At 41.7% G+C, this 15665-nt stretch overlaps 1 protein-coding gene across 1 annotated transcript in view; it reads right to left on the bottom strand.

Annotated features, from left to right (window-relative positions):
- Positions 1-15665, bottom strand: part of HCFC1 (host cell factor C1) — a gene marked incomplete in the record, with an annotated part of 480694 nt that overhangs the window by 350447 nt on the left and 114582 nt on the right. The window contains 2 exon segments of the mRNA XM_053696082.1: positions 10756-10862; positions 10965-11049. Coding sequence (XP_053552057.1) covers positions 10756-10862; positions 10965-11049 — 192 coding nt within the window.

Here is a 15665-nt window from a genome sequence, read left to right as displayed (position 1 = left end):
GTCGGTCGTGACAATGACCCACTCTGGTCTGCGGAACGTCATCCCTTGAGACAGATTGTCCAGGGACAGCCACCAACGGAGTGAGTCTCTGGTCCTCTGATTTACTTGTATCTTCGGAGACAAGTCTGTATAGTCCCCATTCCACTGACTGAGCATGCACAGTTGTAATGGTCTTAGATGAATGCGCGCAAAAGGAACTATGTCCATCGCCGCTACCATCAACCCGATCACTTCCATGCACTGAGCTATGGAAGGAAGAGGAACGGAATGAAGTATCCGACAAGAGTCTAGAAGTTTTGTTTTTCTGGCCTCTGTTAGAAAGATCCTCATTTCTAAAGAGTCTATAATTGTTCCCAAGAAGGGAACCCTTGTTGACGGGGATAGAGAACTCTTTTCCACGTTCACTTTCCAGCCGTGAGATCTGAGAAAGGCCAGGACAATGTCCGTGTGAGCCTTTGCTTGAGGAAGGGACGACGCTTGAATCAGAATGTCGTCCAGGTAAGGTACTACTGCAATGCCCCTTGGTCTTAGCACCGCTAGAAGGGAGCCTAGTACCTTTGTGAAAATCCTTGGAGCAGTGGCTAATCCGAAAGGAAGCGCCACGAACTGGTAATGTTTGTCCAGGAATGCAAACCTTAGGAACCGATGATGTTCCTTGTGGATAGGAATATGTAGATACGCATCCTTTAAATCCACCGTGGTCATGAATTGACCCTCCTGGATGGAAGGAAGAATAGTTCGAATGGTTTCCATCTTGAAAGATGGAACCTTGAGAAACTTGTTTAAGATCTTGAGATCTAAGATTGGTCTGAACGTTCCCTCTTTTTTGGGAACTATGAACAGATTGGAGTAGAACCCCATCCCTTGTTCTCTTAGTGGAACAGGATGAATCACTCCCATTTTTAACAGGTCTTCTACACAATGTAAGAACGCCTGTCTTTTTATGTGGTCTGAAGACAACTGAGACCTGTGGAACCTCCCCCTTGGGGGAAGTCCCTTGAATTCCAGAAGATAACCCTGGGAGACTATTTCTAGCGCCCAAGGATCCAGAACATCTCTTGCCCAAGCCTGAGCGAAGAGAGAGAGTCTGCCCCCCACCAGATCCGGTCCCGGATCGGGGGCCAATATTTCATGCTGTCTTGGTAGCAGTGGCAGGCTTCTTGGCCTGCTTTCCCTTGTTCCAGCCTTGCATTGGTCTCCAAGCTGGCTTGGCTTGAGAAGTATTACCCTCTTGCTTAGAGGACGTAGCACTTTGGGCTGGTCCGTTTTTACGAAAGGGACGAAAATTGGGTCTATTTTTCGCCTTGAAAGGCCGATCCTGAGGAAGGGCGTGGCCCTTACCCCCAGTGATATCCGAGATAATCTCTTTCAAGTCAGGGCCAAACAGCGTTTTCCCCTTGAAAGGAATGTTTAGTAGCTTGTTCTTGGAAGACGCGTCAGCCGACCAAGATTTCAACCAAAGCGCTCTGCGCGCCACAATAGCAAACCCAGAATTCTTAGCCGCTAACCTAGCCAATTGCAAAGTGGCGTCTAGGGTGAAAGAATTAGCCAATTTGAGAGCATTGATTCTGTCCATAATCTCCTCATAAGGAGGAGAATCACTATCGAGCGCCTTTATCAGTTCATCAAACCAGAAACATGCGGCTGTAGTGACAGGGACAATGCATGAAATTGGTTGTAGAAGGTAACCCTGCTGAACAAACATCTTTTTAAGCAAACCTTCTAATTTTTTATCCATAGGATCTTTGAAAGCACAACTATCCTCTATGGGTATAGTGGTGCGTTTGTTTAAAGTAGAAACCGCTCCCTCGACCTTGGGGACTGTCTGCCATAAGTCCTTTCTGGGGTCGACCATAGGAAACAATTTTTTAAATATGGGGGGAGGGACGAAAGGAATACCGGGCCTTTCCCATTCTTTATTAACAATGTCCGCCACCCGCTTGGGTATAGGAAAAGCTTCTGGGAGCTCCGGCACCTCTAGGAACTTGTCCATTTTACATAGTTTCTCTGGGATGACCAACTTTTCACAATCATCCAGAGTGGATAATACCTCCTTAAGCAGAATGCGGAGATGTTCCAACTTAAATTTAAATGCAATTACATCAGGTTCAGCCTGTTGAGAAATGTTCCCTGAATCAGTAATTTCTCCCTCAGACAAAACCTCCCTGGCCCCCTCAGATTGGGTTAGGGGCCCTTCAGAGATATTAATATCAGCGTCGTCATGCTCTTCAGTAACTAAAACAGAGCAGCCACGCTTACGCTGACAAGGGTTCATTTTGGCTAAAATGTTTTTGACAGAATTATCCATTACAGCCGTTAATTGTTGCATAGTAAGCAGTATTGGCGCGCTAGATGTACTAGGGGCCTCCTGAGTGGGCAAGACTCGTGTAGACGAAGGAGGGAATGATGCAGTACCATGCTTACTCCCCTCACTTGAGGAATCATCTTGGGCATCATTGTCATTATCACATAAATCACATTTATTTAAATGAACAGGAATTCTGGCTTCCCCACATTCAGAACACAGTCTATCTGGTAGTTCAGACATGTTAAACAGGCATAAACTTGATAATAAAGTACAAAAAACGTTTTAAAATAAAACCGTTACTGTCACTTTAAATTTTAAACTGAACACACTTTATTACTGCAATTGCGAAAAAACATGAAGGAATTGTACAAAATTCACCAAATTTTCACCACAGTGTCTTAAAGCCTTAAAAGTATTGCACACCAAATTTGGAAGCTTTAACCCTTAAAATAACGGAACCGGAGCCGTTTTAACACTTTAACCCCTTTACAGTCCCTGGTATCTGCTTTGCTGAGACCCAACCAAGCCCAAAGGGGAATACGATACCAAATGACGCCTTCAGAAAGTCTTTTCTAAGTATCAGAGCTCCTCTCACATGCGACTGCATGCCATGCCTCTCAAAAACAAGTGCGCCACACCGGCGCGAAAATGAGGCTCTGCTTATGCTTTGGGAAAGCCCCAGAGAAATAAGGTGTCTAATACAGTGCCTGCCGATATTATAATATCAATAAACCCAGATAAAATGATTCCTCAAAGCTAAATATGTTTTAAAACTGAATCGATTTAGCCCAGAAAAGTCTACAATCTTAATAAGCCCTTGTGAAGCCCTTATTTACCATCGTAATAAACATGGCTTACCGGATCCCATAGGGAAAAATGACAGCTTCCAGCATTACATCGTCTTGTTAGAATGTGTCATACCTCAAGCAGCAAGAGACTGCACACTGTTCCCCCAACTGAAGTTAATTGCTCTCAACAGTCCTGTGTGGAACAGCCATGGATTTTAGTTACGGTGCTAAAATCATTTTCCTCATACAAACAGAAATCTTCATCTCTTTTCTGTTTCTGAGTAAATAGTACATACCAGCACTATTTTAAAATAACAAACTCTTGATTGAATAATAAAAACTACAGTTAAACACTAAAAAACTCTAAGCCATCTCCGTGGAGATGTTGCCTGTACAACGGCAAAGAGAATGACTGGGGTAGGCGGAGCCTAGGAGGGATCATGTGACCAGCTTTGCTGGGCTCTTTGCCATTTCCTGTTGGGGAAGAGAATATCCCACAAGTAAGGATGACGCCGTGGACCGGACACACCTATGTTGGAGAAATCTCTTTGCAGGAGGTCTCATCTTGAAACCAATTCTGTACCCTTCTGAAACAATGTTCTGAATCCAAAGATTGTGAACAGAATTGATCCAAATTTCTTTGAAAAAACGTAACCTGCCCCCTACCAGCTGAACTGGAATGAGGGCCGTACCTTCATGTGAACTTAGAAGCAGGCTTTGCCTTTCTAGCAGGCTTGGATTTATTCCAGACTGGAGATGGTTTCCAAACTGAAACTGCTCCTGAGGACGAAGGATCAGGCTTTTGTTCTTTATTGAAACGAAAGGAACGAAAACGATTGTTAGCCCTGTTTTTACCTTTAGATTTTTTATCCTGTGGTAAAAAAGTTCCTTTCCCACCAGTAACAGTTGAAATAATAGAATCCAACTGAGAACCAAATAATTTGTTTCCCTGGAAAGAAATGGAAAGTAGAGTTGATTTAGAAGCCATATCAGCATTCCAAGTCTTAAGCCATAAAGCTCTTCTGGCTAAGATAGCCAGAGACATAAACCTAACATCAACTCTAATAATATCAAAAATGGCATCACAGATAAAATTATTAGCATGCTGGAGAAGAATAATAATATCATGAGAATCACGATTTGTTACTTGTTGCGCTAGAGTTTCCAACCAAAAAGTTGAAGCTGCAGCAACATCAGCCAATGATATAGCAGGTCTAAGAAGATTACCTGAACACAGATAAGCTTTTCTTAGAAAAGATTCAATTTTTCTATCTAAAGGATCCTTAAACGAGGTACCATCTGACGTAGGAATGGTAGTACGTTTAGCAAGGGTAGAAATAGCCCCATCAACTTTAGGGATTTTGTCCCAAAATTCTAACCTGTCATGCGGAACAGGATATAATTGCTTAAAACGTTTAGAAGGAGTAAATGAATTACCCAATTTATCCCATTCTTTGGAAATTACTGCAGAAATAGCATTAGGAACAGGAAAAACTTCTGGAATAACCGCAGGAGCTTTAAAAACCTTATCCAAACGTATAGAATTAGTATCAAGAGGACTAGAATCCTCTATTTCTAAAGCAATTAGTACTTCTTTAAGTAAAGAGCGAATAAATTCCATCTTAAATAAATATGAAGATTTATCAGCATCAATCTCTGAGATAGAATCCTCTGAACCAGAAGAGTCCAAAGAATCAGAATGATGGTGTTCATTTAAAAATTCATCTGTAGAGAGAGAAGATTTAAAAGACTTTTTACGTTTACTAGAAGGAGAAATAACAGACAAAGCCTTCTTTATACAGGGAGTGCATCATTATTAGGCAAATGAGTATTTTGACCACATCATCCTCTTTATGCATGTTGTCTTACTCCAAGCTGTATAGGCTCGAAAGCCTACTACCAATTAAGCATATTAGGTGATGTGCATCTCTGTAATAAGAAGGGGTGTGGTCTAATGACATCAACACCCTATATCAGGTGTGCATAATTATTAGGCAACTTCCTTTCCTTTGGCAAAATGGGTCAAAAAGAAGGACTTGACAGGCTCAGAAAAGTCAAAAATAGTGAGATATCTTGCAGAGGGATGCAGCACTCTTAAAATTGCAAAGCTTCTGAAGCGTGATCATCGAACAATCAAGCGTTTCATTCAAAATAGTCAACAGGGTCGCAAGAAGCGTGTGGAAAAACCAAGGCGCAAAATAACTGCCCATGAACTGAGAAAAGTCAAGCGTGCAGCTGCCAAGATGCCACTTGCCACCAGTTTGGCCATTTTTCAGAGCTGCAACATCACTGGAGTGCCCAAAAGCACAAGGTGTGCAATACTCAGAGACATGGCCAAGGTAAGAAAGGCTGAAAGACGACCACCACTGAACAAGACACACAAGCTGAAACGTCAAGACTGGCAAGAAATATCTCAAGACTGATTTTTCTAAGGTTTTATGGACTGATGAAATAAGAGTGAGTCTTGATGGGCCAGATGGATGGGCCCGTGGCTGGATTGGTAAAGGGCAGAGAGCTCCAGTCCGACTCAGACGCCAGCAAGGTGGAGGTGGAGTACTGGTTTGGGCTGGTATCATCAAAGATGAGCTTGTGGGGCCTTTTCGGGTTGAGGATGGAGTCAAGCTCAACTCCCAGTCCTACTGCCAGTTTCTGGAAGACACCTTCTTCAAGCAGTGGTACAGGAAGAAGTCTGCATCCTTCAAGAAAAACATGATTTTCATGCAGGACAGTGCTCCATCACATGCGTCCAAGTACTCCACAGCGTGGCTGGCAAGAAAGGGTATAAAAGAAGAAAATCTAATGACATGGCCTCCTTGTTCACCTGATCTGAACCCCATTGAGAACCTGTGGTCCATCATCAAATGTGAGATTTACAAGGAGGGAAAACAGTACACCTCTCTGAACAGTGTCTGGGAGGCTGTGGTTGCTGCTGCACGCAATGTTGATGGTGAACAGATCAAAACACTGACAGAATCCATGGATGGCAGGCTTTTGAGTGTCCTTGCAAAGAAAGGTGGCTATATTGGTCACTGATTTGTTTTTGTTTTGTTTTTGAATGTCAGAAATGTATATTTGTGAATGTTGAGATGTTATATTGGTTTCACTGGTAAAAATAAATAATTGAAATGGGTATATATTTGTTTTTTGTTAAGTTGCCTAATAATTATGCACAGTAATAGTCACCTGCACACACAGATATCCCCCTAAAATAGCTATAACTAAAAACAAACTAAAAACTACTTCCAAAACTATTCAGCTTTGATATTAATGAATTTTTTGGGTTCATTGAGAACATGGTTGTTGTTCAATAATAAAATTAATCCTCAAAAATACAACTTGCCTAATAATTCTGCACTCCCTGTAGATTCAGAAACAAAATCTCTTATGTTATCAGGAACATTCATTCTGCACCTTAGATGTTGAGGGAACTGCAACAGGCAATGGTACATTACTAAAGGAAATATTATCTGCTTTAACAAGTTTGTCATGACAATTATTACAAACAACAGCTGGAGGAATAGCTACCAAAAGTTTACAGCAGATACACTTAGCTTTGGTAGATCCAGCAGGCAGTGATTTTCCTGTAGTATCTTCTGGCTCAGATGCAACGTGAGACATCTTGCAATATGTAAGAGAAAAAACAACATATAAAGCAAAATAGATCAAATTCCTTATAAGACAGTTTCAGGAATGGGAAAGAATGCCAAATATCAAGCTTCTAGCAACCAGAAGCAAATGAAAAATGAGACTGAAATAATGTGGAGACAAAAGCGACGCCCATATTTTTTGGCGCCAAATAAGACGCCCACATTATTTGGCGCCTAAATGCTTTTGGCGCCAAAAATGACGCCACATCCGGAACGCCGACATTTTTGGCGCAAAATAACGTCAAAAAATGACGCAACTTCCGGCGACACGTATGACGCCGGAAACGGAAAATAATTTTTGCGCCAAAAAAGTCCGCGCCAAGAATGACGCAATAAAATGAAGCATTTTCAGCCCCCGCGAGATTAACAGCCCACAGGGAAAAAAGTCAAATTTTTGAGGTAAGAAAAATATGATAATTCAATGCATAATCCCAAATATGAAACTGACTGTCTGAAAATAAGGAAAGTTGAACATTCTGAGTCAAGGCAAATAAATGTTTGAATACATATATTTAGAACTTTATAAATAAAGTGCCCAACCATAGCTTAGAGTGTCACAGAAAATAAGACTTACTTACCCCAGGACACTCATCTACATGTTTGTAGAAAGCCAAACCAGTACTGAAACGAGAATCAGTAGAGGTAATGGTAAATATAAGAGTATATCGTCGATCTGAAAAGGGAGGTAAGAGATGAATCTCTACGACCGATAACAGAGAACCTTATGAAATAGACCCCGTAGAAGGAGATCACTGCATTCAATAGGCAATACTCTCTTCACATCCCTCTGACATTCACTGCACGCTGAGAGGAAAACCGGGCTCCAACTTGCTGCGGAGCGCATATCAACGTAGAATCTAGCACAAACTTACTTCACCACCTCCCTTGGAGGCAAAGTTTGTAAAACTGATTTGTGGGTGTGGTGAGGGGTGTATTTATAGGCATTTTAAGGTTTGGGAAACTTTGCCCCTCCTGGTAGGAATGTATATCCCATACGTCACTAGCTCATGGACTCTTGTTAATTACATGAAAGAAAGTATGAAGGAATTGTTCAAAATTCACCAAAATTTCACCACAGCCTTAAAAGTATTGCACACCAAATTTGAAAGCTTTAACCCTTAAAATAACAGAACCGGAGCCGTTTTTACATTTAACCCCTATACAGTCCCAGGTATCTGCTTTGCTGAGACCCAACCAAGCCCAGAGGGGAATACGATACCAAATGATGCCTTCTATAAGCTTTTTCAGTGGTTCTTAGCTCCTCACACATGCATCTGCATGCCATGCTTTCCAAAAACAACTGCGCATTAGAGGCGCGAAAATGAGGCTCTGTCTATGACTAGAAAAGGCCCCCAGTGAAAAAGGTGTCCAATACAGTGCCTGCCGTTTTTATTAAAACAATCCCCAAGATTTAACAACTATTAAAAGTAATAATCTGCCAAATATACTTAGTAAAGTAATCGTTTTAGCCCAGAAAAATGTCTACCAGTTTTTTAAGCCCTAATGAAGCCCTTTATTCTTTTACTTAAACTAAGAAAATGGCTTACCGGTTCCCATAGGGAAAATGACAGCTTCCAGCATTACCAAGTCTTGTTAGAAATGTGTCATACCTCAAGCAGCAAAGTCTGCCCACTGTTTCCCCCAACTGAAGTTAATTCCTCTCAACAGTCCTGTGTGGAACAGCCATCGATTTTAGTAACGGTTGCTAAAATCATTTTCCTCTTACAAACAGAAATCTTCATCTCTTTTCTGTTCCAGAGTAAATAGTACATACCAGCACTATTTTAAAATAACAAACTCTTGATTGAAGAACAAAAACTACATTTAAACACCAAAAAACTCTAAGCCATCTCCGTGGAGATGTTGCCTGTGCAACGGCAAAGAGAATGACTGGGGTAGGCGGAGCCTAGGAGGGACTATATGGTCAGCTTTGCTGGGCTCTTTGCCATTTCCTGTTGGGGAGGAGAATATCCCACAAGTAAGGATGACGCCGTGGACCGGACACACCTATGTTGGAGAAATGGGCTACATTATCTAGAGCACACAAAAAATCATATTATATGTATATAAACACAAAGACCTGATGTTCAAGCATTGTCTATTTCCCTCACGGGGTGGGCTGGCGATCGTTGAGTGGGCGGGGTTCTGGGAATTGCCGATTTTGATCCCCAGAGCAAAGAATGATTTCCTCACTGTCTCTTGGCAAACATCGCAACTCTGACCCACTTCTATTCAGTGCAGGATAATCTACAGGGGCTGAGCTGAGAGCAGCTGAATGGAGGTGGGTCAGAGTTCCGATGTTTGCAAAGAGACTGGGGAACTCATTCTCGGCAGGCAGCTACAATACAAGGGAGCTTAGTAAAAAAGTTCACGTTTTTCTCAAGATCTTGAGAAAGCCCTGTAGAGGGAGAAACGCGTTGCTGTTTGTTGCCATTATCTAACTTCAAAGAGTACTTCACAGCTACCAGTTGCTGTCACAGATTGATGCCTGTCTGCCGTCTGTGAAACTCTGAACTTTGCATTATCTTGGTGCTTACTTATGTACCGAAACCACAAGCCTTATTGAAGGTTGAAAAGCTGAACTTTATACCTAGTTGAACAGCTGCACTTAACATACAGCACCTCTCCATAGTATCCTGCGTGCTTTTGGGCACATAAAGAGCGGATACTTTGTTGCTGTGGAACCAAGCAAGCTGAAACCCGAGAGCGATCACACAAGGACCAAATCGGAGGACTCAGTCTGGCCAGCGCCCATATAGGTGACGTCACTTCCGCTACGGCGGTAATTTTCTTTTTGCCTTTCATTGAGAGACGCATTGTCTGGGGGTAAGCCTGCATCATCTATCCAAAAAATAACGTGTATCTGGACTGTTCAATCCATTTTGGCCATAAGGATAAGCTTTCTAATATTGTTGGTGTACTGGCAAATCCCTTTTATATATGGAGACGTCCGTTTTTATTATTAATATATTTCTCTGTGTTTTTAACTTTGTTATTTGTTTTTGTTGCATTAAATTTTAGGCAGAGCCTTGCTAAATAGCACAACTTTGTCACTGTTTATTTAATTTATTTTTCTTTTTTAAATTAAACTTTTTGGCTATTCTTAGTATGCACGAATCACTTTATCACTAAGTATTTCACCCCATTGATACATTTTCATATATTTTCGAACATAATTTGACACACATTTAAGTGTCCCATTACCACTTATATTTAATAGTTTGCTGCACTTTGCTTCACTTTAATTTACACCTTTAGCTATAGCGCTCTTTTTTAACATTAATCTCTGTCGCAATTAAACTGCCCCTTGGTAACTTCACGTGCATGAGTTCAATGTTAGCTACATGACACATGAACTAATGCCCTCTAGCGGTCAAAATGCATTCAAATTAGAGGCGGCCTTCAAAGTCTAAGAAATTAGCATATGAGTCTACCTAGATTTAGCTTTCAACTAAGAATATCAAGAGAACAAAGCAAAATTAGTGATAAATTGGAAAGTTGTTTAAAATTACATGCCCTATTTGAATCAAACTATTATTTTGGACTTGACTGACCCTTTAAACTTTATTGAAATGCAGCTAGGTAGGTTCAGGAGAGTGCACATCTTATTGCAAAACTTTTAACCTTGTCATTAATTTCCAAGATAACTATATGGCAACAGTGTTTTCCGATATGTAGTGCTACAGACACATGCTTGCTACCGAAATATACTCTTCAACAAGGAATACCTTGAGCACAAAGCAACTTTGATAATGGTAGTCATTGGAAACTTTTTTTTTTTTTTTTATTGTATGCTCCGTCTAATTCAAGAATATACAAGTTTTAATTTCACGTCCCTTTAAAAGCAAGTGGACATGCACAAAAAGAATTAGATGTCTATATGTATAAAGTAGCACATATACTCTGTTTAACATGGATTTAGACATCATGTAAAGGGTTGACTGAAATTAACATAAATGGACAGTTTACCTAGACTTATTGTACCAATAAATGTACCAGTAAATAAACTTACCTAAGTTGAGACAAGCCAGAGTGTTGGTGCATTTCCATTCTTTCTCGTGGGTGGCTACTTTCACATCATCCATAACAAGAGGAACCCAGCCACCAAAAACATACATCCTTGAAACAAGCAACAGATTAACATTTTATCATAAAGGAGGTAGTTCAGACATTGAAGTGTTTTGTAATGGAAAATAAAGATTAATTTCAAGTGAAACTTACTTATTGCTTATGGTAGTCGCAGAGTGAAGACTTCTAGGGAGAGGAGCAACACCATTTAAACTTGGTTTATTCCAAGTAAGGGTATCTAGAAAGAAGATATTCAAATATATAGGTCAGATTTTTGACAAAACAACTTCCAGAACAACGTGAATTAAAGGGACATTTAACACTGAGCTAGTAATATAAAATGATAAATTGTATATAAAAAAAAAGCTACAATATATTTTCATTATTTTCTCCCTTTTTCCTGAAATTCAATTCTGAAATTGTGAGCTTGTCAGTTCCTGTTAGAAATGGAAATGCAGAACATTGTTATATTCTACACAGCTATTGACTGTACACTCTAGTGACCTATTTATAACTGTCCCTAATTGCCCACAGAAGAGAAGGTAACCTAAGTTACAACATGGCAGCGCCCATTGTTTTAGAGACACTAAACTTTACACTTATTTTGTCAATATTTAAACAGCTAATTAAACTTTAAAAAAACATAATTTATGCTTACCTGATAAATTCCTTTCTCCTGTAGTGTAGTCAGTCCACGGGTCATCCATTACTTATTGGATTATATCTCCTCCCTAACAGGAAGTGCAAGAGGATCACCCAAGCAGAGCTGCTATATAGCTCCTCCCCTCTACGTCATACCCAGTCATTCGACCGAACCAAACGAGAAAGGAGAAACTATAGGGTGCAGTGGTGACTGGAGTTCAATTTAAAATTTAGACCTGCCGTAAAAAACAGGGCGGGCCGTGGACTGACTACACTACAGGAGAAAGGAATTTATCAGGTAAGCATAAATTATGTTTTCTCCTGTTAAGTGTAGTCAGTCCACGGGTCATCATTACTTATGGGATACCAATACCAAAGCTAGAAGTACACGGATGACGGGAGGGACAGGCAGGATCTTTACACGGAAGGAACCACTGCCTGTAGAACCTTTCTCCCAAAAACAGCCTCCGAAGAAGCAAAAAAGTGTCAAATTTGTAAAATTTTGAAAAAGTGTGAAGTGAAGACCAAGTTGCAGCCTTGCAAATCTGTTCAACAGAGGCCTCATTCTTAAAGGCCCAAGTGGAAGCCACAGCTCTAGTAGAATGAGCTGTAATCCTTTCAGGAGGCTGCTGTCCAGCAGTCTCATAGGCTAAGCGTATTATGCTACGAAGCCAAAAAGAGAGAGAGGTAGCCGAAGCTTTTTGACCTCTCCTCTGTCCAGAATAAACGATAAACAGAGAAGAAGTTTGTCTAAAATCCTTAGTTGCCTGCAAATAAAATTTCAGGGCACGGACGACGTCCAGATTGTGCAGAAGTCGTTCCTTCTTTGAAGAAGGGCTAGGGCACAATGATGGAACAACAATCTCTTGATTGATATTCTTGTTAGTGACTACCTTAGGTAAGAACCCAGGTTTAGTACGCAGAACTACCTTGTCTGAATGAAAAATCAGATAAGGAGAATCACAAAGTAAGGCCGATAACTCAGAGACTCTTCGAGCCGAGGAAATAGCCATTAAAAACAGAACTTTCCAAGATAACAGCTTGATATCAATGGAGTGAAGGGGTTCAAACGGAACACCCTGTAAAACGTTAAGAACTAAGTTTAAGCTCCACGGCGGAGCAACAGTCTTAAACACAGGCTTAATCCTAGCCAAAGCCTGACAAAAAGCCTGAACGTCTGGAACTTCTGACAGACGTTTGTGTAAAAGGATAGACAGAGCTGAGATCTGTCCCTTTAATGAACTAGCAGATAAGCCCTTTTCTAAACCTTCTTGTAGAAAAGACAATATCCTAGGAATCCTAACCTTACTCCATGAGTAAGTCTTGGATTCACACCAATATAAGTATTTACGCCATATTTTATGGTAAATTTTCCTGGTAACAGGTTTCCTAGCCTGTATTAAGGTATCAATCACTGACTCCGAGAATCCCCGCTTTGATAGAATCAAGCGTTCAATCTCCATGCAGTCAGCCTCAGAGAAATTAGATTTGGATGTTTGAAAGGACCCTGAATCAGAAGGTCCTGTCTCAGAGGCAGAGACCATGGTGGACAGGACGACATGTCCACTAGATCTGCATACCAGGTCCTGCGTGGCCACGCAGGCGCTATTAGAATCATCGATGCTCTCTCCTGTTTGATCCTGGCAATCAATCGAGGAAGCATCGGGAAGGGTGGAAACACATAAGCCATGTTGAAAACCCAAGGTGCTGTCAGAGCATCTATCAGCACCGCTCCCGGGTCCCTGGACCTGGATCCGTAACAAGGAAGCTTGGCGTTCTGGCGAGACGCCATGAGATCCAGATCTGGTTTGCCCCAATGATGAAGCAGTTGGGCAAACACCTCCGGATGAAGTTCCCACTCCCCCGGATGAAAAGTCTGGCGACTTAGGAAATCCGCCTCCCAGTTCTCCACGCCTGGGATGTGGATCGCTGACAGGTGGCAAGAGTGAGACTCTGCCCAGCGAATTATCTTTGAGACTTCCATCATCGCTAGGGAACTCTTTGTCCCTCCCTGATGGTTGATGTAAGCCACAGTCGTGATGTTGTCCGACTGAAACCTGATGAACCTCAGAGTTGCTAACTGAGGCCAAGCCAGAAGAGCATTTAAAACTGCTCTTAACTATGTCCATTGCCGCTACCATTAAGCCGATTATCTCCATGCATTGAGCCACTGACGGGTGTTGAATGGAATGAAGGACACGGCAAGCATTTAGAAGTTTTGTTAACCTGTCCTCTGTCAGGTAAATTTTCATTTCTACAGAATCTATAAGAGTCCCTAAGAAGGGAACTCTTGTGAGTGGCAATAGAGAACTCTTTTCTACGTTCACCTTCCACCCATGCGACCTTAGAAATGCCAGAACTAACTCTGTATGAGACTTGGCAGTTTGGAAACTTGACGCTTGTATCAGAATGTCGTCTAGGTACGGAGCTACCGCTATTCCTTGCGGTCTTAGTACCGCCAGAAGAGAGCCCAGAACCTTTGTAAAGATTATTGGAGCTGTAGCTAACCCGAAGGGAAGAGCTACAAACTGGTAATGCCTGTTTAGGAAGGCAAACCTTAGATACCGGTAATGATCCTTGTGAATCGGTATGTGAAGGTAGGCATCCTTTAAATCCACTGTGGTCATGTACTGACCCTCTTGGATCATAGGTAAGATGGTCCGAATAGTTTCCATTTTGAACGATGGAACTCTTAGGAATTTGTTTAGGATCTTTAAGTCCAAGATTGGCCTGAAGGTTCCCTCTTTTTTGGGAACCACAAACAGATTTGAGTAAAACCCTTGTCCGTGTTCCGACCGCGGAACTGGGTGGATCACTCCCATTAGTAAAAGGTCTTGTACACAGCGTAGAAACGCCTCTTTCTTTAACTGGTTTGCTGACAACCTTGAAAGATGAAATCTCCCTTTTGGAGGAGAAGCTTTGAAGTCCAGAAGATATCCCTGAGATATGATCTCTAACGCCCAGGGATCCTGGACATCTCTTGCCCAAGCCTGGGCGAAGAGAGAAAGTCTGCCCCCCACTAGATCCGTTTCCGGATCGGGGGCCTTCACTTCATGCTGTCTTAGGGGCAGCAGCAGGTTTTCTGGCCTGCTTGCCCTTGTTCCAGGACTGGTTAGGTTTCCAGCCCTGTCTGTAGCGAGCAACAGTTCCTTCCTGTCTTGGAGCGGAGGAAGTTGATGCTGCTCCTGCCTTGAAGTTACGAAAGGCACGAAAATTAGACTGTTTAGCCCTTGGTTTGGCCCTGTCTTGAGGCAGGGCATGGCCCTTACCTCCAGTAATGTCAGCGATAATTTCTTTCAAACCGGGCCCGAATAATGTCTGCCCTTTGAAAGGAATGTTAAGCAATTTAGATTTAGAAGTCACATCGGCTGACCAGGATTTAAGCTACAGCGCCCTACGCGCTTGAATGGCGAATGCGGAGTTCTTAGCCGTGAGTTTAGTTAAATGTACTACGGCATCAGAAATAAATGAATTAGCTAGCTTAAGGACTTTAAGCTTGTCTATAATCTCATCCAATGGAGCTGTGCTAAGGGTCTCTTCCAGAGACTCAAACCAGAATGCCGCCGCAGCCGTGACAGGCGCAATGCATGCAAGGGGTTGTAATATGAAACCTTGCTGAACAAACATTTTCTTAAGGTAACCCTCTAACTTTTTATCCATTGGATCTGAAAAAGCACAGCTATCCTCCACCGGGATAGTGGTGCGCTTGGCCAGAGTAGAAACTGCTCCCTCCACCTTAGGGACCGTCTGCCATAAGTCCCGTGTGGTGGCGTCTATTGGAAACATTTTTCTAAATATAGGAGGGGGAGAAAAAGGCACACCGGGTCTATCCCACTCCTTGTTAACAATTTCTGTAAGCCTTTTAGGTATAGGAAAAACGTCAGTACAAGCCGGTACCGCAAAATATTTATCCAGCCTACATATTTTCTCTGGAATTGCAACCGTGTTACAATCATTCAGAGCCGCTAATACCTCCCCTAGTAATACACGGAGGTTCTCAAGCTTAAACAGACTAGCAATGAGACTAGCAAGCTTGGAAAATACTTTTCAAATAAATTTACAAGCAATATAAAAAACGCTACTGTGCCTTTAAGAAGCACAAAAAAACTGTCACAGTTGAAATAACAATGAACCAAATTAGTTATAGCAACCAAATTTTCACAGTAAATGTATTAAGTTAGCAAAGGATTGCACCCACCAGCAAATGGATGA

This window comes from Bombina bombina, chromosome 12 (assembly GCF_027579735.1).
Source record: "Bombina bombina isolate aBomBom1 chromosome 12, aBomBom1.pri, whole genome shotgun sequence".
Lineage (NCBI taxonomy): Eukaryota > Metazoa > Chordata > Amphibia > Anura > Bombinatoridae > Bombina > Bombina bombina.
This window is presented reverse-complemented; position numbering and strand designations above follow the sequence as displayed.